The sequence below is a fragment of the Pongo pygmaeus genome, chromosome 19 (genome assembly GCF_028885625.2).
Source record: "Pongo pygmaeus isolate AG05252 chromosome 19, NHGRI_mPonPyg2-v2.0_pri, whole genome shotgun sequence".
Lineage (NCBI taxonomy): Eukaryota > Metazoa > Chordata > Mammalia > Primates > Hominidae > Pongo > Pongo pygmaeus.
In genome coordinates this window covers 70,028,507-70,052,277 of record NC_072392.2, presented here as the reverse complement: position 1 = coordinate 70,052,277, position 23,771 = coordinate 70,028,507, and the positions used below count along the sequence as shown (strand labels likewise).

Here is a 23,771-nt window from a genome sequence, read left to right as displayed (position 1 = left end):
CTTTTCTAAAGCCAATATCTTGGCCGGGTGCAGTGGCTCACGCCTGTAATCCCAGCATCTTGGGAGGCTGAGGCAGGCAGACTACCTGAGGCCAGGAGTTCGAGACCCACCTAGCTAACATGGCGAAACCCCATCTCTACTAAAAAATATAAAAATTAGCTGGACATGATGATGTGCGCCTGTAATCCCCGCTACTCAGGAGGCTGAGGCAGGGAGAATTGCTTGAACTCGGTAGGTAGAGGTTGCAGTGAGTGAGCTGAGATCACACCACTGGACTCCAGCCTGGGCAACAGAGTGAGACTACATCTCAAAAAAATAAATAAATAAAACCAATATCTTGTATTATAGTCATTTATGTTTGTCTTCCCTTATAGCTTGCTGAGTTCTTCATTAAAAACATAATGAGGATAGTGGTTAAGAATGGGGCCAGGCGAGGTGGCTCACACCTGTATCCTAGCACTTTGGGAGGCCGAAGCAGAAGGATCACCTGAGGCCAGGAGTTCGAGACCCACCTGGCCAACATATTATGAGACCCCATCTCTAGAAAAAATAAAAAATTAGCCAGCTACGCCGGGTGCAGTGGCTCACGCCTGTAATCCCAGCACTTTGGGAGGCTGAGGTGGGCGGATCACGAGGTCAGGAGTTCGAGACCAGCCTGACCAACATGGTGAAACCCCGTCTCTACTAAAAATACAAAAATTATCTGGGCCTGGTGGTGCGCACCTGTAATCCCAGCTACTCGGGAGGCTGAGACAGGTTAATTGCTTGAACCTGGGAGGCGGAGGTTGCAGGAGCCGAGATCACACCATTGCACTCCAGCCTGGGCAACAGAATAAGACTCTGTCTCAAAAAAAAAAAAATTAGCCCATTACAATGGTGCGTGCCTATAGTCCCAGCTACTCAGGAGGCTGAGGTAGGAGCATTGCCTGGGCCCCAGAAGTTGAGGCTGTAGTGAGCGGTGATCATGACACTGAACTCCAGCCTGGTGACAGAGTGAAATCCTGTTGTTACTGCAAAGGAGTCCTGATCCAGACCCCAATGGAGGGTTCTTAGATCTCCAGCAAGAAAGAATTCAAGGTGAATCCATAGAGTGAGAGCAAGTTTATAAGGGAAGTAAAGGAATAAAAGAATGGCTACTCCATAGGCAGAGCAGCCTGGTGGGCTGCTGGTTGGGTATTTTTATGGTTATTTCTTTCTTTTTTTTTTTTTTTTTTGAGATGGCATTTCACTCTTTTGCCCAGGCTGGAGTGCAGTGGCACAATCTTGGCTCACCGCAACCTCCACCGCCCCCCACCCACCCAGTTCAAGTGATTCTCCTGCCTCAGCCTCTCAGGTAGCTGGGATTACAGGCACCGCCACCATGCCCGGATAATTTTTGTATTTTTAGTGGAGACAGGGTTTCACCATGTTGGCCAGGCTGGTCTCAAACTCCTGACCTCAGGTGATCCACCCGTCACAGCCTCCCAAAGTGCTGGGATTACAGGTGTGAGTCACTGAGCCCAGCCTCTTTTTTTTTTTTTTTTTTTTTTCGAGATGGATTCTCGCTCTGTCGCCCAGGCTAGAGGGCAGTGGCGTGATCTCGGCTCACTGCAACCTCCGCCTCCTGGGTTGAAGCGATTCTGGTGCCTCAGCCTCCCGAGTAACTGGGACTTCAGGCACGTGCCACCACATCCAGCTAATTTTTTGTGTTTTTAGTAGAGACAGCGTTTCACCGTGTTAGCCAGGATGGTCTCGATCTCCTGACCTTGTGATCCTCCCACCTTGGCCTCCAAAAGTGCTGGGATAACAGGCGTAAGCCACTACGGCCAGCCAGTTATTTCTTGATCAAATAAACTAAACAAGCGGTGGATAATTCATGAGTTATGCTAAACAAGGGGTGGATAATTCATGAGTTTTCTAGGAAAGGGGTGGGAAATTCCTGGAACTGAGAGTTCTTCCCCTTTATAGACCACATAGGGTAACATCCTGACATTGCTATGGCATTTGTAAACTGTCATAGCGCTGGTAGGAGTGTCTTTTAGCCTGCTAATGAATTAAATTAGAGTATAATGAGCAGTGAGGACGACCTTTCATCGCCATCTTGGTTTTGGTGGGTTTTGGCTGGATTCTTTACTGCAACCTGTTTTATCAGCAAGGTCTTTATGACCTGTATCTTGTTCCAACCTCCTGTCTCATCCTGTGACTAAGAAAGCCTAACCTCCTGGGAATGCAGTCCAGTAGGTCTCAGCTTTATTTTAGCTGACCCCTATTCAAGATGGAGTCACTCTGGTTCAAACACCTCTGATGCTGTCTCTTTAAAAAAAAAAAAAAAGTGAAGAGTACAGTACTGGAGTCAGAATGCTTTGCTCAAATTCTTCTGATGGCACTTATTAGCTATGTGAGTGTGGGAAAATAATTTTATGTCTCTAAGCCTTGCTTTTCTCATCTATAAAATGCGAATAATAAAAATACTTCCCTTAGAAGAATGAAATGAGAGATAATCTACTGTGTCATGCACAGAGTAACCACATACCCCCTCAATCTTTTTTTTCTTTTTTTTTTTGCCCTGAGACTTAGCAGTTGAAGATAGAGGTGAAAGATTTTCTCTGTAGGTCTGAATATAAATTCCTATTCCTTCAATATCCAGTTATAAAGAGTTGCAGCTGCAGCCCTCCCTTGACATTTCTATTAGAAATAAATCAGATTAAGACCTGGCTCAGTGGCTCATGCCTGTAATCCCAGCACTTTGGGAGGCCGAGATGTGCAGATTGGTTTTTTGTTTGTTTGTTTTAATTTTGAGACGGAGTCTCTCTCCATCACCCAGGCTGGAGTGCAGTGGCGCGATCTCAGCTCACTGCAAGCTCCGCCTCCCGGGTTCACGCCATTCTCCTGCCTCAGCCTCCTGAGCAGTTAGGACTACAGGCGCCCACCACTGTGCCTGGCTAATTTTTTGTATTTTTAGTACAGACGGGGTTTCACCGTGTTAGCCAGGATGGTCTCAATCTCCTGACCTCGTGATCCGCCCGCCTCGGCCTCCCAAAGTGCTGGGATTACAGGCATGAGCCACCGCACCTGGCCCGAGATGGGCAGATTACTTAAGGTCAGGAGTTTGAGACCAGCCTGGCCAACATGGTGAAACCCCGTCTCTACTAAAAATACAAAAATTATCTGGGCATGGTGGCACACACCTGTAATCCCAGCTACTTGGGAGGCTGAGGCAGGAGAATCACTTGAGCCCAGGAGGTGGAGGTTGCAGTGAGCTGAGATCACACCACTGCACTCCAGCCTGGGTGACAGAGTAAGACTCCATCTCAATAAGTAAATAAATAACTACATAAATACATAAATCAGACTAGCCTGGGCATGGTGGTTTATGCCTATAATCCCAGCACTTTGAGAGGCTGAGGCAGGAGGATCACTTGAGCCCAAGAGTTCGAGACCAGCCTGGGCAACACAGTGAGACCCCATCTCTACATAAAAAAAAAAAAAAAAAAAAAACAGGTGCAGTGGCTCATACCTGTAATACCAGCACTTTGGGATGCCAAGGTGGGCGGATCACCTGAGATCAGGAGTTCAAGACCAGCCTGGTCAACATGGTGAAACCCCCTCTCTACTAAAAATACAAAAATTAGCCTGGCATGGTGGTGGGCACCTGTAATCCCAGCTACTTGGGAGGCTGAGGCAGGAGAATTGCTTGAACCCAGGAGGCAGAGGTTGCAGTGAGCTGAGATCATGCCACTGCACTCCAGCCTGGGCAACAGAGGGAGACTCCGTGAAAGAAAAGGAGAGAGACAGAGAGAGACAGGGGGAGAGAGGGAGAGAGAGAGAGAGAGAGGGAAATCAGACTAATTGTTTTATTTTGTGCTATTGAATTTAGGTGCTGAAAATATCAACAAAATAACCTGTTGATAAAACAAAGTCTAGTTTATCCTTACTGCAGTGAGAAGAGCACTACTTTGACAGAGTTGTGGAGGCTCAAAGAGTTGTGGAGGCACATAGTGGTATATACTGAGTCTTTGAAATTTGGTTTAAGTGTAGGCTCTTTCAGTGCAGGTTGGGGGTTGATTAGGATGGGGTAAGGATCGTGATACAATCATTTAGGATTGGTAGACACAACAAAGAGAGTATTTTGAGGCCAGCAGTTGTATAAACACCCAACGAGTTCTTGTCCACTGCTCAGAGACAGCCAATTTATCAAGACAGGGGAATTGTAATAGGGAAAGAGTTTAATACCCATAGAGCCAGCTAAATGAGAGAGTGGAATTTTATTATTATTCAAATCAGTCTCTGAAAATTTGGAGGCTGGATTTTTTAAAGATAGTTTGGCAGGCGGGGGCTAGGGAATGGATGCTGCTAATTGGTTGGAGATGCAATCACAGGGGTATGGAAAATATTTCTTGTGTGCTAAGTCTGTTTCTGGGTGGGGGGGTCACAGGACCAGTTAAGAGTCCTGGGTTCTGGTGGAGCCATCTGATTGTCAGAAATGCCAAAGTCTGAAAGGATCTATCAAGAGGCCAATCTTAGGTTTTACAATAGTGATGTTATTTATGGGAGTAATTGGGAAAGTTGTAAATCTTGTGACCTCCAGAATAATGGCTGGTAATCATTTAACTATGCCAACATTTTAGCAGAATTCAGGCCCCTCTCATAATTCTAAATATGTGGGCTTTTATTAGTTTTATAAAGGCAAGTTTAGTTGTTGGTTTTTTTTTTCTTTCTGAGACAAGTTCTCGCTCTGTTGCCCAGGCTCGAGTGCAGTGGTACAATCACTGCTCATTGCAACCTCAAACTCCTGGGCTCAAGTGATCCTCCTGCCTCATCCTCCCAAGTGGATGGGACTACAGGCTGGAGTGCAAAGGCGCAATCTCGGTTCACGGCAACCTCTGCAATCTTGGTTCACTGCAACCTCTGCCTCCTAGGTTCAAGCGATTCTCTTGCCTCACCCTCCCGAGTAGCTGGGACTATAGGCGCCTGCCACCATGCCCAGCTAACTTCTGTACTTTTAGTAAAGATTGGGTTTCACCATGTTGGCCAGGCTGGTCTCAAACTCCTGACGTCATGATCCGCCCACCTCGGCCTCCCAAAGTGCTGGGATTACAGGCGTGAGCCACCATGTCCGGCCAGCCTTCATTTTTAATTTACTGAAATAGTTATCATGTTAATGTAGACAATAAGCTGTGTGGGTACAGATGGTTTTCATTCTCAGTGCTTTTAGAAAATCTAATAAGTAAAATTAAGGGAAATGTATCCAAGATACTGAGGGTACTTGTCCCTGCAGACCGAGTTTAAAATGGAAGATATTATTTTGGTAACTCAGAAGATGATTTGAACTTTAGACGGATGACCCACTTCCTGGCTTACTCATCATTTCCCACCATCCATTCATCTCAGTTGAATGCCACCAGTCTTGTGAGGAAGCAGATTAGGAATGCTCATTGCCGCCAGGTGTGTGGTGGCTCATGCCTGTAATCCCAGCACTTTGGGAGGCTGAGGCAGGTGGATCACAAGGTCAGGAATTCAAGACCAGCCTAGCCAATATGGTGAAACCCCGTCTCTACTAAAAATACAAAAATTAGCCGGGCGTGGTGGCGGGCACCTGTAGTCCCAACTACTCAGGAGGCTGAGGCAGAAGAATCATTTGAACCCGGGAGGTGGAGGTTGCAGTGAGCCCAGATCATGCCACTGCACTCCAGCCTAGGCGACAGGGCAAGACTCTGTCTCGAAAAAAAAAAAAAAAGGGAATGCTCATTCCCCTGCCTGAAATCTAAAGCTGCTTCAGAGGCATAAATTTTCTGGTCAGATGGCACAGAAAAATTTCTTTCCACATTTAAACAGTGGAAGAAGGGGCACTTTCGAATTTAATCTTTCATAGACAGCATATACAGCATTTAACATCTTCTGGATGTTAAAGAAAAAAATATTCTGACACTTGTTAAAATGGTAAGGAAGAATTTATTCAGGACCAAAGGGGAGATTATGCTGCAGTCTGAATACAATAACGACAAGTGGGATTTATAGCCAACAAGAAGAGTGAGGGGTCACTGCATGGAAAATTACTAAAAGGAGATTCTTGTTAAACCAACTTAACAGGACTCTTGTTGAAGGCAGGCCAGGGTGATTAGATATTAAGGATGGGGGATTTTCTTTAAATTGACTTAGCAGAATTCTTTTCTTACTGAGTTTATTCTTCTTTTTTTTTTTTGAGACAGGGTCTCGCTCTGTCTCCCAGACTGGAGTGCAGTGGTGTGATCATGGCTTACAGCAGCCTCCACCTCCCAGGCTCAAGTAATCCTACCACCTCAGCCTCCTGAGTAGCTGGGACTACAGGGGCCCACCGCCATGCCCGGCTAATTTTTTTATTTTTTGTGGAGACAGGGTCTCCCTATCTTGTCCAGGATGATCTGAAACTTCTGGGCTCAAGAGATCTCCCACCTCAGCCACCCAACATGTTGGGATTACAGGTGTGAGCTACTGTGCCTGGCCATGAGTTTATTTTCTTTTTTCTTTTTGAGACGGAGTTCAAGGCCAGCCTGGCCAACATGGTGAAACCCCGCCTCTACTAAAAATACAAAAAAATGAGCCAGGCATGGTGGTGGGCGCCTGTAATCCCAGCTACTGGGGAGGCTGAGGCACGAGAATAGCTTGAACTCAGGAGGCAGAGGTTGCACTGAGCCGAGATCGCCCCGCTGCACACCAGCCTGGGCAACAGAGTGAGACCCTGTCTCAAAAAAATATAAAGACTCTTCGTGAAGTAGTGTTAAGTGGACCCAGGAGAAAAATAAAGATGACCTCTTAATGGCCCTTCAAATGTATAAAGCTTTCTCGTTCAGGGAAGAAAGACATAAAGGTGTAGCCCGGGCGCGATGACTCAGGTCTGTAATCCCAACACTTTGGGAGGCGGAGGCAGTTGGACCTCTTGAGCCCAGGAGTTCAAGACCAGCCTAGGCAACATGTCAAAACCCCATCTCTACTAAAAATACAAAAATTAGCCTGGCGTGGTGGCGGGCGCCGTATGGGCACCATGGTTGTCCCAGCTACTCAGGAGGCTGAAGTGGGAGGATCACCTGAGCCCGGGAGGTCGGGGCTACAGTGAGCCGTGTTCGCACCACTGCACTCTAGCCTGGACGACAGAAAAAGAAAAAAGAAATAAAAGTATAAAAGAAAAAAAAGAAAAGTAAACAGCTTCTTCCAGGGGATGAAGTAGGTTTCTTTCGGTGAGATCGCTGCTCAGGACTTAGGAGAGCCATCAAGGGCAGAGGACCACTCCTGGGGCCCCGTCACCTGGCACTACAAGTCCCAGCAAGCGCCGCGCGGGGGTGGGGCTTGCTGACCGTTGTAACGTGTGGGCGGGGCCAGGTGGGACGGGCTCTCCCTTGGGTGCTTAGCCCCGCCCCCGCCCCACTCTGCCCTGTTGCTGTCGCGCAGCTGCTGGTTGCTGTCCCTGGTGAGTGCCTCAAGTGGAAAGGGGCAGTTAGGCCTTCGGGGTGCCCACATTCAGACTTGCAGTCCTGAGAAGGGGCCACGGGGGTAGAGGTGTGGCAGGTTTCGGTTCTCACCGTAGTTCACCCTCTGAGGTGATAATGGGAGTGGTGTTCTGAAGGCCCTGGAGCCCCTCCCGCGGCCCGGGAGGGTTGCGGGGCAGTTTTGTCCTGCGGAGGGCAGCGCTGCAGTGCTGTGTGGCAGGGTGGGAGGCTCCTTGGGCAGAAGTGACACCCCTGGCGGCGGCGAGGGTCTTGAGGCGGCGGCTGCCGCCCCACTGGTCGTGGCGTCCCGTTCCCTCCCGCGGGCCCAGGCTGTGGTGGTTCCGTAATCCCTCGCCTGTATGTCATCGCCGTTGGCTTCGAGGCGGAGGTGGAGCCTTGCTGCGTCACCCTGAGCAAGTTACTTTCTCTTTGGGCCTCAGTGGCCCCCTTTATGAGTGGGTTTGATCCCTGAAGCGCCTTGCCTTTTGCATGCTGCAGCTGTCGGAGAAGACGTTCTAGGCAGGAGGAGAGGTGTCGTGACCTGCCTCTTTACAGTTAATCCATTGCCCCTCCACCACTGACCCAGCTTAGTTTGGGAGCTAATGTTCCCACTCGTGTATTATTTCAACCCCACTGGACGTGTTAACTCTTTTCTATCACTTGGATTCTTGCTTCACATGGAAGCCAACAAGTGGCCATGGTTGGAGCTGAGTAAAATATGGATAATATAACTTATTCTATTATTGGAAACACCATTGCAAGTAAAGGACTTTATGTGGTAGGTCTTTGTAGCTTGTGGAGAATACATGATTAAGGAATATCCAGATGGCTCAGTTTCCCAGGTATTTTCAAGGGACCTGGAAACTCTATCCTTTGGCAGACATGACAGCTGTGGAATGGAAAGGGCCTTGAAAAAGGTAGTCAATAATCCTGAGTTACCTGGCACTAACAGGTCATATTGTCTTTCGAGTCAGATAGTACATCTGTGGCTCTTTAAAAATTTAATTTGGCTGACTAGGCGCGTTGGCTCACGCCTGTAATCTCAGCACTTTGGGAGGCCCAGGCGGGCGGATCACCTGAAGTCAGGAGTTCAAGACCAGCTTGGCAAATATAGCAAAACCCTGTCTTTATTAAAAATACAAAAATTAGTGGGGCGTGGTGGTGGACGCCTGTAATCCCAGCTACTTGGGAGGCTGAGGCAGGAGAATCGCTTGGACCCGGACGGCAGAGGGTGCGGTGAGCCGAGATGGCCACTGCACTCCAGCCTGGGCAACAGAGTGAGACTCCGTCTCAAAAAACAAAAAACAAACAAACAAAAATTTAATTTGGCAGTATGTATTGATAGAATGTCATGTATCCTTAATTTTTTTTAGATGAAAAGAGAGTTAAATGAACTCTTTCACTTCTTTTTTCCTTCACTTAGGATCATCATTATATCAGGCAAGGTCCTTGAAGATTTTCTAGCCTTAGCCATGCATTTTACTGATGAGGAAACAGGCCAGAAAAGGGTAGTGTGACGTGGCCAAGCTCTCAGAGTGGCAGAACTAAGATAAGAATCCAGCTCCCTTGGCTGTTAGCCTAGTCCCCTTTCTACCACACTTCAAAGACTGTCACTGCCCATGTCACAGGGACATGGCATGTTAGAATCACCCCTGTCAAGGGAAAAGTGGATGGTCTCAGTAAAATGGAGATTAGTACACAGCTTTGAGCCTTTCAGAGTTTCCAGTTGCCTGAACCTGATGTCCCAGAACTATTTTTTCCATCTTCGCCTAGAACTGGTGCCGGCACTGTGGTGGTGTGGATGTGAGATGAGGGCCTGTTTAGAACAAGCTGAACAGCAAATTCAAACAATTGTTAATGAGTAGTAATAAAGGCCTCCTGGGGTGTAAAATTTTTGTAAGACACTCTGAAACATTTTCATGTTTTAGGTAAGGGTCTAGAATTAACTTGGAAATTTTGGGCTAGAGCAAATGGCTCAATAATTTGAAGACCAGTGATTGTGTCTTTGCTTTTGCTACCTGTTTCAGGGCCATCTACACACACCCATAGTATCCACTGCCAGTATTCTTTAAGGCTGGTTATGTGTAAGCATTTCTGCCATGGCCAGGGAGAAATAGGATTCAAGTCAATTCATCCATTTTTGCTAATTGCTAATCATTTAGAAAGAAAAGTAAGCAGAAGGCCGGGCACAGTGGCTCACGCCTGTAATCCCAGTACTTTGGGAGGCTGAGGTGGGTGCATCACGAGGTCAGGAGTTAGAGACCAACCTGGCCAACATAGTGAAACCCCGTCTCTACTAAAAATACAAAAATTAACCGGACATGGTGGTGGCACGTGCATGTAGTCCCAGGAGGCTGAGGCAGGAAATCACTTGAACCCAGGAGGCAGAGGTTGTGGTGAGCCGAAATCACACCACTGCACTGCAGCCTGGGCAACAGAGAGAGAGTCTGTGTCAAAAAAAAAAAAAAAAAAAAAAAGTAAGCAGAAAGATAAAAGAATCCAATTAAATTGGGTTTGACTCTTATCTTTGTTTTTACTGTTCTCAAATGAAGAATTGATTTGCATGTCTTTCTTGCCTGTAGAAGCATTTGATTTCCTTCTGTGAACTAATCTGTAGTCTTCATTTCTCTTGAAATATATGCCCACTGGTATAAAAGGCTAATGTAAACATGTTGGCCATTTAAAAAATTTTCTGCTAAAAAGCCTATCAGTGTAGTTTGCAGATGCGGTTAGAAAGAGCAGAAGTAGGCTGGGCACGGTGGCTCATGCATGTAATCCCAGCACTTTGGGAGGCCGAGGCAGATGGATCGCCTGAGTCCAGGAGTTCAAGACCAGCCTGGGCAACATGGCGAAACCCTGTCTCTACAAAAATACAAAAATTAGCCAAGCATGTGCCTAGGGTCCCAGCTACTCCAACTGAGGTGAGAGGATCGCTTGAGCCAGGGATGTCAAGGCTGCAGTGAGCCGCATTCATGCCATTGCACTCCAGCCTGGATGACAAAGCAAGACCCTGTGTCAAAAAAAAAAAAAGCAAGAGCAGAAGTAGAACAGGCTGCTGTTCCTTTTCTTCAGGAAGACATAAGAGGATCTATGTATCTATGTCCTCATGGAACAGCCCTGGGAGTAGTATATTAGGCTTGAAAAGCTCATTAGATGAAAATGTGTCAGGTTTTCTTGGAAGCTAGGAGACAGTTCAGGGGACTTATTTAAAAATACTTTCCCATTATTGCCTGCTCCTCTGAGGGCCCTAATCCTTTTGGAAATTGAGCTGAAAAAAGGTAACAACTATGTCAGAGGCCAAATAAAGTTGCCTCTGACAGTTTGTGGAATTTGTGCATTATTTTACCCATGCTTGATAGTTTTGTTTTTGAAAATCCCTATTTGTTTTCTCTGTTCACTCCTTATGTGGCCAATCTTTGATTTGAGGGTTGGAATAAGGAATTAGGTAGAATACCACTTTATAATTTCTAGGGGACCTAGCTCATCCCACTAATTTTTCATAACTCAGTAGTTCTCTGAACTTCTAAATTTAACTTTTGCTCTTCTTATATTTCTTCTCTTTTCTTTACCTCTATGAATTGCTGCCAGATTAGAAATGGATGGTAGACAGGTTCTATAGTGGGAAAGGTGGTTAAAGGAGGGAAAGTTGATGCTTAAGTCATTTTAATTTTCATGGGCCAGGTGTAGTGACTCACCCCTGTAATCCCAGCACTTTGGGAGGCCAATGAGGGAGGATTGCTTGAGTCCAGGAATTCAAGACCAGCCTGGGCAACATAGGGAGACCCCATCTCTACAAAAATACAAAAATTAGCTGGGTATGGTGGCGCATACCTATAGTTCCAGCTACTTGGGAGGTTGAGGTGGAGGATCACTTGAGCCTGGGAGGTTGAGGCTGCAGTGAGCCATGGCTGTGCCACTGTACTCCAGCCTGGGTAACAGAGTGAGACCCTGGCCCCCCTCCAAAAAAAAAAAATTCTCTTTACATATCTTCCCTCCTCTGTCCACAGATACTCATTTCTAGACTACTTTGTCAGAAAGGTAATTTCCCAAGCCATTGTTGGAGCCCATTTCTCCCAGGAATTTTATCACTGGGAGGAAGGGAAGACTAAAGATTACTGACCTTAAAACTCAGTAGATCCCCTCCCTTCAGGAAAAGCTGGAATACTTCCTCACTGACCAAGTTCGGGTTGGCATGGTTATGTTCTAGTTTACTCATGGCCCTTTGTGTCCACAGCTTGGTAAAAAGGAGAGAAGAGAAGCCACTGCTGTTCTCATCTACTTGCCTCCTCTAACCTTTCCCCAGCCTTGGCAGAGGAGAATTTTAACCTTATTTCAAGAATGACTGAGTTCTCAATACCCCACGTGCCATTGGATGCCCTCTGAGTCCCTTCTGGGAAGGTGATGAGATTTCTGAAGTGGGAAACTCCATGGGGTCATTTGCATTTTTTGTAAGCAAGGAACCAAAGCTGTTCACTTTTCCAGACAGATTATTAGGTTTTCAGGTGAATGAAAAGAGCTAGAATTTCCTCTGACTGTACACTCAAGCCTCAGAACATGAGCTCTTTCGTGTTGTCTATATATGTGCTGTCCTTTCTTAAGCGTTCTGCTTATGAGCTAACTTAGATTGGTTGTTTTTCTTTTCTTTTTTTTTTTGAGACAGAGTTTTTTGCTCTTGTTGCCCAGGCTGGAGTGCAATGGCGTAATCTCGGCTCACTGCAACCTCAACCTCCGCCTCCTGGGTTCAAGTGATTCTCTTGCCTCAGCCTCCTGAGTAGCTTGGATTACAGGCGCCCACCACCACGCCCGGCTAATTTTTTGTATTTTTAGTAGAGACGGGGTTTCACCATGTTGGCCAGGCTGGCCTCAAACTCCTTACCTCAAGTGATCCACCCACCTCGGCCTCCCAAAGTCCTGGGATTACAGGTGTGAGCCACGGTGCATGGCCAGATTGGTTGTTTTTCTAGTAATGAGAGAGAAACTATACCAAGCTACCCCATGCCCTAAGCTGGTCTTGCCTTTCAGAGTAGCATCCATTTTCACAACAGCTTGCCGGAGTTTGAGTATGTGTAAGATAGGTAATGGAGTGTGAATTTGGTGGGTTCTTAAGGAAATCAAATCTGTTCCTTTTGGTTTTTTGGCACCATGCCACTTGAACCAGCCATGCCAGCTGAACCAGCCATACCAAGAAGTAACTTAGCACTTGGAGATTATCATCTCCCCACCCTGTTTTAGAGAAGAGAAAGCTGAGAAACAGCAGTTTCTCCAAGGGTAACCAACAAATTAAGAGGGCTTAAAAAAATAAAACATGCACACTCTTAGCCCCAGAGTCACCCTTACCATTGTTTACCTACAAAGCCCCTTCCTTTTTTACATTTTGATGAATGATGTGCATATCTTGTTAGTTCATTTATCCAACAAATACTTAATCAGTGATTACTACACCTTAGGCATTGTGTTATGTATACAATGGTGATAGTGTTGTGAAGGAAAAGAAATGGGAGTAAGGTACTTGGTACCTGTGTACAATGAGGGTTTCTCTTGGATGCTATGGGAGAGTGGGCAGGGAGGTTTCTCAGCTTGCAGACCTTTTATTTCCAAGTGGTCTACCGTCATATGGAGGCCAGCATATGAGGGGCAGTCCCTGAAGTCACTCTTTTTTTTTTTTTTTTTTGGAGATAGAGTTTTGCTCTTGTTGCCGAAGCTGGAGTGCAATGGTGCAATCTCGGCTCACTGCAACCTCTGCCTCCCAGGTTCAAGCTATTCTGCCTCAGCCTTCCGAGTAGCTGGGATTACAGATGCGTGCCACCATGCCCAGCTGATTTTTTGTATTTTTAGTAGAAATGGGGTTTCACTGTGTTAGCCAGCCTGGTCTTGAACTCCTGACCTCAGGTGACCTGCCGCTTTGGCCTCCCAGTGCTGGGATTACAGGCATGAGCTACCATGCTCAGCACTCAGAAGAACACTCTTATCTGAGTGTTCTTCATGATCCGCAAAGGACAAGTTAAGTAATTTTACATGCACAGATGAATTGGTGCGCCAGGCTTAGGACAGAAGGGATATGTTGGCCTCCATGTGACGGTAGACCACTTGGAAATAAAGGGTCTGCAAGCTGAGAAACCTCCCTGCCCACTCTCTCATAGCATCCAAGAGAAACCCTCATTGTACACAGGTAACAGTTTATTATAGGGAAAAATCTTGACCTAGATTGGAACGTGAACTCTCCCCCACCTTTGAAAAACTCTTTTGAGCCGGGCGTGGTGGCTCACGCCTGTAATCCCAGCACTTTGGGAGGCTGAGGTGGGTGGATCACCTGAGGTCAGGAGTTCAAGACCAGCCTGGCCAACATGGTGAAACCCAAAAAATTAGCTGGGCATGGTGGCGTGCACCTGTAGTCCCAGCTACTCAGGAGGCTGAAGCAGGAGAATTGCTTGAACCCCAGAGGCGGAGGTTGCAGTGAGCTGAGATACCGCCACTGCACTCCAGCCTGGGGAACAGAGCGAAACTCTGTCTAAAAAAAAAAATGGAAAGAAAAACTTTCGAGGTTTGAGGTTGAGGATGTGGCTAAACTGTGTCACAAACCAGAAAGTCAATACATTTTTTAGTTCCTTAACTCAATTTCAAGAATAGACAGTTTAGTGCTCCAAAGTCCCGTTGCCTTCTTTATGAAAAAACTGACTTCTGGGGAGTTGGAAGAGCAGGCCTGGTTGCTTAGACTTCAAAATAAAACCACTAAATAGATAGGATGGGGCTAGAAGAAGTATTATGGTTGTTTGGGGGGGGTCTTGTTTTTTGGTTATTGTACTTATTTATTTTTAAAAATTATATGTGTGCCAGCCGGGCACAGTGGCTCACATTGTAGCAGGACAAGCCACAGACAAAACTCCTCAGACACTGAGTTAACGAAGGAAGGGGTTTATTCGGCTGGGGGCATTGGCAAGACTCCTGTCTCAAGAGCCGAGCTCCCTGAGTGAGCAATTCCTGTCCCTTTTAAGGGCTCACAATTCTAAGGGGGTGCGCATGAGAGGGTCGTGATCGATTGAGCAAGCAGGGGGTACATGACTGGGGGCTGCATGCACCGGTAATTAGAACAAAACAGGATAGGGATTTTCACAGTGCTTTTCTGTACAATGTCTGTAATCTATAGATAACATAACCGATTAGGTCAGGGGTCGATCTTTAACTACCAGGCCCAGGGTGTGGTGCCGGGCTGTCTGCTTGTGGATTTCATTTCTGGCTTTTAGTTTTTACTTTTTTTTCCTTTGGAGACAGAAATTGGGCATAAGACAATATGAGGGGTGGTCTCCTCCCTTAACATCTGTAATCCCAGCACTTTGGGAGGCCGAGGTGGGCTCATCACGAGGTTAGGAGATCGAGACCATCCTGTCTAACACGGTGAAACCCTGGGTTCTCCTAAAAATTCAAAAAACTGGCCGGGCATCGTGGCAGGCGCCTGTAGTCCCAGCTACTCGGGAGGCTGAGGCAGGAGAATGGCGTGAACCTGGGAGGCAGAGGTTGCAGTGAGCCGAGATCGCGCCACTGCACTCCAGCCTGGGGGACAGAGCGAGATTCCGTCTTTAAAAAAAAAAAAAAAAAAAAAATTTACATGTGTGCCTGTACACAGTCTTCCAGCATATACCAATAGCTGAATTTGTAAGATGTTATATAGTATATGCATGTGTATAGCTCTTTCTTCATCTTCTGTGTACAACTGAAATATTTTTTTCATGTCCTAGTCAAACCCTAAATTGAGAATTATGGACTCACTAAATGTTAGACCAGCTAGTCATTTAGAAAACAGTGCATGTGATTTGTTTAAGGGGCAGGAAGTATTAGGTGTCAACAATTAAAAACACGTTGTTTCCTTTTTTTTTTTGAGACGGAGTCTCACTCTGTGGCCCAGGCTGGAGTGCAGTGGTGCAATCTGGCAATCTTGGCTCACTGCAAGCTCGGCCTCCCGGGTTCCTGCTATTCTCCTGCCTCAGCCTCCTGAGTAGCCGGGACTACAGGCACCCGCCACCATGCCTGGCTAATTTTTTGTGTTTTTAGTAGAGACAGGGTTTCACCATGTTAGCCAGGATGGTCTCGATCTCCTGACCTCATGATCCACCCGCCTCTGCCTCCCAAAGTGCTGGGATTACAGGCATGAGCCACCGTGCCCGGCCCACTTTGTTTCTTTTATGACTCTTTTTGCCTCCAAAATGGTTTCTCTTTTTTTTTTTTTTTTTTTTTGACAGTCTCGCTCTGTCCCCCAGGCTTGAGTGCAGTGGCATGATCTTAGCTCACTGCAACCTCGGCCTTCTGGGTTCAAGTGATTCTCCTGCCTCAGCCTCCCGAGTAGCTGGAATTACAGGCGCCTGCCATCACGCCTGGGTAATTTTCATATTTTTAGTAGAGACAGGGTTTCACCATGTTGGCCAGACTGGTCTCGAACTCCTGACCTCAGGTGATCCACCCACCTCAGCCTCCCAAAGTGCTGGGATTACAGGCGTGAGCCACCGCGCCCGGCCCACTTTGTTTCTTTTATGTACTCTTTTTGCCTCCAAAATGGTTTCTCTTTTTTTTTTTTTTTTTTTTGACAGAGTCTCGCTCTGTCCCCCAGGCTGGAGTGCAGTGGCATGATCTTGGCTCACTGAAACCTCGGCCTCCTGGGTTCAAGCGATTCTCCTGCCTCAGCCTCCCGAGTAGCTGGGATTACACGCGCCTGCCATCACGCCTGGGTAATTTTCGTATTTTTAGTAGAGACAGGGTTTCACCATGTTGGCCAGATTGGTCTCGAACTCCTGACCTCAGGTGATCCACCCACCTCAGCCTCCCAAAGTGTTGGGATTACAGGCGTCAGCCACTGTGCCCGGCCTTTTTTCTTTGCTTTGCTTTGCTTTTTTTTTTTTAGACGGAGTTTCACTCTTCTTGCCCAGGCTGGAGTACAGTGGCACGATCTTGGCTCACTGAAATTCTCTGCTCCCAGGTTCAAGCAATTCTCCTGCCTCAGCCTCCCAAGTAGCTGGGATTGCAGGCATGTGCCACCACGCCCAACTAATTTTGTATTTTTAGTAGAGACGGGGTTTCTCCGTCTTGGTCAAGCTGGTCTCGAACTACTGACCTCAGGTGATCCACCTGCCTCGGCCTCCCAAAGTGCTGGGATTACAGGTGTGAGCCACCACGCCTGGCTTTTTTTGTTTGTTTTAATAGAGACAGTCTCACTATATTGCCCAAGCTGGACTTGAGCTCCTGGGCTCAGGCAATCCTCTCACCTCAGCCTCCTGAACAGCTAGGACTACAGGCATGCACCACCCTAGTTTCCTATTTCATTGTTGTTGTTGTCATTGTTATTGTTTTGAGGCAGGGTCTTGCTCTGTTGCCCAGGCTGGAGTGCAGTGGCACAATCTTGGCTTGCTGCAGCCTAGACCTCCCAGGCAAAAGCAGTCCTCCCATCTCAGCCTCCCGAGTAGCTGGGACTACAGATGAGCACCACCACGCCCAGCTAATTTTTGTAGTTTTTTGTAGAGATGGGGTTTTGCCATGTTGCCCAGGTTGGTCATGAACTGCTGGACTCAAAAGATCCACCTGCCTCTGCCTCCCAAAGTGCTGGGATTACAGGTGTGAGCCACTGCACCCAGCCACAACTTTCCTATTCTTGATCACATTTTATCTGTACTATAACCTAGAAAGGTGAAACACAGGGTATTATCCCCATTTATAGCTAGGGATCCAAACTTGTTTGCTGTCTACCAAATGTGGGTTGCATTTTTCTGTTTCTTTGTTGTTACTCATGCTGTTTCCTTCACCTAGAATGCCCTCACTCAAAAACTCACTTGTCAAAATCCTAATCCTCTTTGAGGGCTAATCTAAGATTCTTCTCATTCCTTGAAGTTTTCTTTATTTTCCTAACCAGTTGCATCTCTCCCTCTTTTGAACCCCAGAGCATTTTGCACTTCTTATTCGATTCATTTGGCAGTCATTTGTATACTCCTCTATCCTCTCTATTGGATTGGGACCCCTTTTAAGGTTGTACCAGGAAAAAAAAACCCACAACTACAACAGTAATAACTATATAACTAACTATAACTAACGTCTCTTAAACCCTTTATGCAGACTCTGTGCTAAGTACTTTGTCATTCAACATGCATCAACTTTGTGTGAAGTGCCTACAATGGCAGACACTGATTTAAGGGCTGGACATCTTACATTATTTCACTTATGCCTCACAAAAAAACTAAATGGGGTAGATATTATTTTTAGCCCCAATTTACAGATAAGGAAACAGGCACAGAGCCCAGCAGATTAAATAAATTTCCCAATGCCACAAATTTAATAGGTGGTGAAGCTGGAATTTGAACGCCACCATTCTAATTTAGAACCCATGCTTGTCACTACTGCATGTCAAATAATTTTCTCTCATTCCTTTCTTCTCATTCCCATCCCCAGGTCCTAGCAGAGTATCTTATACATGGAAGGTCCTGATAATTATAGGATAAATGGGATTGAATATAGAAGATGAAATCCAGAGAGATGGACTTTCCTAAAGTCATAGGGCTTGTTGGGATGAAAAATCTAGAATTTAACAGTTCCCAGCTCAGGCTATTTTATCTAGGCTGCCTTGCTTATTTAAGTCATTTAGAGAAAGGGGAACTAAAGTAGCTATAAGCCTCTGTTCATGTGAGGGTTGTGGTGGCTGTGGTGAAGAAGTTAAAGATATTGTCAGAAAATTCTCGTAGCATAGGAAGTTGTGACTGAGATGGCTCAAAGTGAAACAGAAAGCAAGTTGTGTAATCTCAGTATTTGTCAGGATTTTGCTTTTCCTGACTTGCTTTGCACAGAATGTTCCCTGGATGAAAGCCCAGAAATCGCCAACATTTCAGACAATGCTTTCTGAGCCTTACTCTGTTCCACATTTCATAACAGGACCCCTACCATGGAAGAGACCATCGAAGATCCCCCCACATCAGCTGTCTTGCTGGATCACTGTCATTTCTCTCAGGTCATCTTTAGCAGTGTGGAGAAGTTCTACATCCCTGGAGGGGACGTCACATGTCATTATACCTTCACCCAGCATTTCATTCCTCGTCGAAAGGATTGGATTGGCATCTTTAGAGTAAGTGGTTAATTCAGTACCAAGTGATCAGGAACTACAGGTGATTCTTAGTTACCTAACTGTGTGACTCTCTGTGTATTATAAGCATTTTGTATAATATTTGTTGGCAATTTTTAAATTCTAGCCAAGCTCCACAGCACTTCTCTCTTCACACACTAATGTGTGCTGTGGGACTCAAATTTTCATTTCAGTGTCAAGCTAAAATAAGATGGCAAATCATATAATCCTCAAATTTTGTTATGCTTTCTTTTTGTTTTTGTTTTTTTCTTTTCTTTTTTTTTTTTTTTTTTTTAAATAGAGTCTTGCTGTGTCATCTAGGCTGGAGTGCAATGGCACGATTCGGCTCACTGCAACCTCCACCTCCCGGGTTCAAGCAGTTCTCCTGCCTCAGCATCCCGAGTAGCTGAGATTACAGGCACCTGCCACCACATCCAGCTAATTTTTGTATTTTTAGTAGAGACGGGGTTTCACCATGTTGGCCAGGCTGGTCTCAAACTCCTGATCTCAGGTGATCTGCCTGCCTCAGCCTCCCAAAGTGCTGGGATTACAGGCATGACCCACCACGCCTGTCCTTATTATGCTGTCAAAGACCAAATATAAATGCTTGCTTGTTGTTGTTGAGATAGGGTCTTGCTCTGTCTCTCAGAGTGGAGTGTAGTTCACTGCAGCCTCAACCTCCTCCCAGGCTCAGTGATCCTCCCACCTCAGCCTTTTCAGTAGCTGGGACTACAGGTGTGCAGAACAATGCCTAACAATGCCTAACTGATTTCTTTCTTTTTTTTTTTTTTCTTTGAGATGGAGTCTCATTGCCCAGGCTGAAATACAGTGGTGCAATCTCGGCTCACTGCAACCCGCACCTCCCGGGTTCAAGTGATTCTCCTGCCTCAGCCTCCAGAGTAGCTGGGATTATAGGCGAATGCCACCACACACTGCTAATTTTTGTATTTTTAGAAGAAAACAGGTTTCACCATGTTGGTCAGGCTGGTCTTGAATTCCTGACCTTGTGATCTGCCCGCCTCAGCCTCCCAAATTAAATGCTTTTTACATGATCCTATTTTGAAATATTTATGTATGACTTGACTGAGATGGTTGACCTCATATGTCATTTCTGAGACTAAACATTATTTCCTTACTTGGTATGATGTTTAGTTTGTTTTGATACAAATGCCTCAAATCTGGAAAGGATATTGAGGATATTGACATCCTGTATCCAAAAAGTTTATTCCTGAATAAGTGCATCTGACTACTTTATAACGATTTCCAAGGACTGAAAGTTTATGAGCTCTCTTAGTGACCTCTTCCAGTGTCTAATCACCCCGTCAGTTCACAGAATGGTATTTTTAAATTTTAATTAGCTTACTCTCTGTGTCCCCTTTGCCCTCCCATCCGTGTCTTTCTCTCTCATACATCTCACATACACCATAATGACAAATCTTCCTATTTCCAGAGACAAGAAATAAAGGTCAAATTTAATTAATTTACACTGCCAACTCCCAACGTCAGTGACCTTTGGTTTGACACCTCAGTATGTCATGTGCCTATTTGCCAGTGCTGTTCATCCTGAAATCAGACACCATTCTCAACTGCACTGTGAAGGAGCTGTTGCTTATTTATATCCTTCATTGAATTCCTTTTCCATAATTGTTTGGAACATCAAGCTTATTGATGAGCAACGGAAGCTGGAGGTGACAAGACTGGTGTTTGGAGATAGGGATAGTGGCCAACCAGCAGGACACTGGCAAGTGTCATGACAGCTGTTGAGACTGCAAGGTATCGAATCATCAGACTAAAAGGTGTGCCAACCCACCAGAGTGTTTTCTGTCTTAGAAAGAAGATGGTAGTTGTTTTTCTTCCTCATATGTAGCAAAGCATATAGGTCACATTGCCTGGTAGGAGTTTTCTGCAATAGAGCTGTAGCTTCACTGTCTAGTACAGCTGCTACTAGCCACATGTGGGTGTTAAGCACTTGAAATGTGGTTAGTGTGACTAAGTAACTGGATTTAATTTAATTTAATTTATTTATTTATTTAGAGACAGAGTTTCGTTCTGTTGCCCAGGCAACAGAATGGCGCAATCTCGGCTCACCGCAACCTCCGCCTCCCAGGTTCAAGCAATTCTCCTGCCTCAGCCTCCCAAGTAGCTGGGATTACAGGCATGTGCCACCACGCCTGGCTAATTTTGTATTTTTAGTAGAGACAGGGTTTCTCCATGTTGGTCAGGCTGGTCTCGAACTCCCAACCGCAGGTAATCCGCCTGCCTCGGCCTCCCAAAGTGCTGGGATTACAGGTGTGAGCCACTGTGCCCGGCCTGAGTAACTGGATTTTAAATTTTACTTAATGTTCATTAAAGTTTAAATAGCTTCATGTGGCTAGTGGCTATCATTGGTTAATGCAGGTACAGATCATGAAAAAGAGAATGATTCAAAAATTACTTACCAGACTTTAAAATGTAGTTTATAACATCTTTTTTTCTTTCTTTTTGGAACATCGTTATATTTCTATTTTGCTTAGACTGGTTGTATTCCCCCAAGCGCTTAGCAACCACCAGTAAAGATTTCACCATATATCATATGAAAATCTTGGGCTTTTTTTTTTTTTTTAAGATGGAGTTTTGCTCTTGTCACCCAGGCTGGAGTGCAATGACACGATCTTGGCTCACTGCAACCTCTGCCTCCCTGGTTCAAGCGATTCTCCTGCCTAAGCCTCCCAGGTAGCTGAGATTACAGGCACCCCGCCTCCCCGGTTCAAGCGATTTCCTGTCTCAGCCTCCCGAGTAGCTGGGATTACAGGGACCCACCACCATGCCCAGCTAATTTTTGTATTTTTAGTAGAGACAGGGTTTCATCACGTTGGCCAGGCTGGTCTGGAACTTCTGACCTCAGGTGATCCACCCACCTCAGCCTCCCAAAGTGCTGGGATTACAGGCGTGAGCTACCGTGCCCAGCCAGTCTGGGGCTTTTTAAAAACAAGTGTTTAAAAATATTTTGTCCAGGTGCGGTGGCTCACGCCCGTAATCCCAGGAGGGAGGCCAAGGCAGACGGATCACTTGAGGTCAGGAGTTCAAGACCAGCCTGGCCAACATGGTGAAATCCCATCTCTACTAAAAATACAAAAATCAGCCAGGCGTGGTGGCACCCACCTGTAGTCCCAGCTACTCAGGAGGCTGAGGCAGGAGAATTGCTTGAACCCAAGAGGCAGAGGTTGCAGTGAGCCAAGATTGTGCCACTGCACTCCAGCCTGGGCAACAGAGCGAGACTCCATCTCAAAAAAAAATTTTTTTTTAAGATATATCTATATTTGGAATGCTTCATACATTTCAGAGGTATTACCATAGCCCAATAAAGAAATAATCGTTAATCTGAAGAAGGGCTTCTAATGTCCCTTGTCCATAAAGCTATTGACTTCAATACCTACCCTGAGGACACACTATGCTAGGCCTATGTTGAGGGTGGGTGTGTGTGTGTGTGTGTGTGTGTGTGTCTATTGCCTAATTAAATCTTCACTGTGTGTGTGTGTGTGTGTGTGTGTGTGTGTGTGTGTGTATTGCCTAATTAAATCCTCACAGTGGGCCAGGTGCTGTGGCTCATGCCTGTAATCCCAGCACTTAGGAGGTCAAGGCGGGTAGATCACCTGAGCTAGGGAGTTCAAGACCAGCCAGACCAACATGGAGAAACCCTGTCTCTACTAAAAATACAAAATTAGCCAGGCATGGTGGCACATGCCTGTAATCCCAGCTATTTGGGAGGCTGAGGCAGGAGAATCGCTTGAACCCAGGAGGCGGAGGTTGCAGTGAGCCAAGATCATGCCATTGCACTCCAGCCTGGGCAACAGAGCAAGACTCCATCTCAAAAAAAAAAAAGAAAAGAAAAGAAAGAAAAATTCTCACAGTGCAGTAGCCCCCTGAGGTGGGTAGTAGTATCTCTTGGGCATAAGTAAGTAACATGAATATCCCTGAGAGATGGTGACTTTCCCAAGGCCTCACAGTCAATAAGCCGTGAAGCAGGTTTAGCTCCCAAACCTCTGGTTTTTCTCCTCTACTCTGCTGAATTCCTTTGAGCAACAGATAGTAAATTAGAGAATGAAGAGTTGACTGTAAAGTTTCGTCCTTCGCGGCTCACCTCAAACGCTCTCCCCAGTGTTCTTTCAGTGTAGTCTTAATCAGACTATTCAACTCCTCATCACCCCAGACACTGGTAGTATCTGGCACCAGGTAGGTACTCAGTAAATCTTTTTATTTTTTATTTATTTTTTAAAATTTATTTTATTTTGAGACAGAGTCTTGCTCTGTCACCCAGGCTGGAGTGCAGAGGTGCAATCTGGGCTCACTGCAACCTCTGCCTCCTGGGTTCCAGTGATTCTCGCGCCTCAGCCACTGAGTAACTGGGATTACAGGCATGCACCACTGTGACCAGTCAGTAAATATTTTTAATACATACAAATATGTTACATCTTCTCTATAGTGAAAGCCACCACCAATGATGGAGCCTAAAGCAGGAAGCAGTCTGCTTTCCTTCCCTCAGTGTATAATCCTGTGCTTCATACTCTCCTTGACTTGGGCATTTAAATGTTTCCAAGACAAACTGGAACAAGGACTACTCAAATGGAGGAGCCAAGGACAGAAATTGCAGGTGGCTAGAAGTTGTTCCCCTGTTCCAAGGCAGCAATAATTCTTAGGCCTTCCCAATGATATTTTGGTCACAGTGCATTAAGAAACTCCAGGATGTGAATGAGGACTCCATAAAATTCCTGCTTCCTGTACCACCGTAGGCTGCAGTGGCTCTGAGATGCTTACAGCAATGGGGTGTGTATTAATGAGACTCTAAAACATGCCCTAGGATGTTCTGATGAGTTTTTGGTATAGCCTTTTCAACCCTGCTTTGATTCCTTAATATATAAAAATGGGATTTATTTTTAGTTCTCTTCTTACTGAGCTCAGACAGGGTCAAAATATGGCAATAAATGTAATTTTGCTTCTCATTTGCTGAGTGTTGTCCCCTTGAAGACACAATAGCTTCCTTTCTATTCTCTGGTGTGCTTTTATTTTCTAGATAAGATTTGAGCAATCTTTTACCCCCTTCACATTTGTGAGAATATTTTCCACTTAGCCAGCTTTCTGCTCTGAGGCGTGTTTTGCGGCATCCTATGTCTTATGATTTATTGTATTCAATACCTAGAAGAGGCCTTTACGACTACCAGATTGTTGTTAATATCTTTATTACCAAAAAGCCATCATTAAGC

At 45.8% G+C, this 23,771-nt stretch overlaps 1 protein-coding gene across 3 annotated transcripts in view; it reads left to right on the top strand.

Annotated features, from left to right (window-relative positions):
• Positions 1-7,297: 7,297 nt before the first annotated feature.
• The window catches only part of CALCOCO2 (calcium binding and coiled-coil domain 2), a 34,475-nt gene continuing 18,001 nt past the window's right edge, over positions 7,298-23,771 (top strand). For 2 of the 3 annotated variants that reach the window (XM_054460010.2, XM_054460008.2), the window contains exons 1-2: positions 7,298-7,423; positions 18,345-18,534. In XM_054460010.2, the coding sequence (XP_054315985.1) occupies positions 18,355-18,534 (180 nt within the window). In that variant the 5' untranslated portion in view covers positions 7,298-7,423; positions 18,345-18,354. The remainder of the gene's footprint in view (positions 7,424-18,344; positions 18,535-23,771) is intronic. The other variant, XR_008495244.2, reaches the window with a different exon arrangement.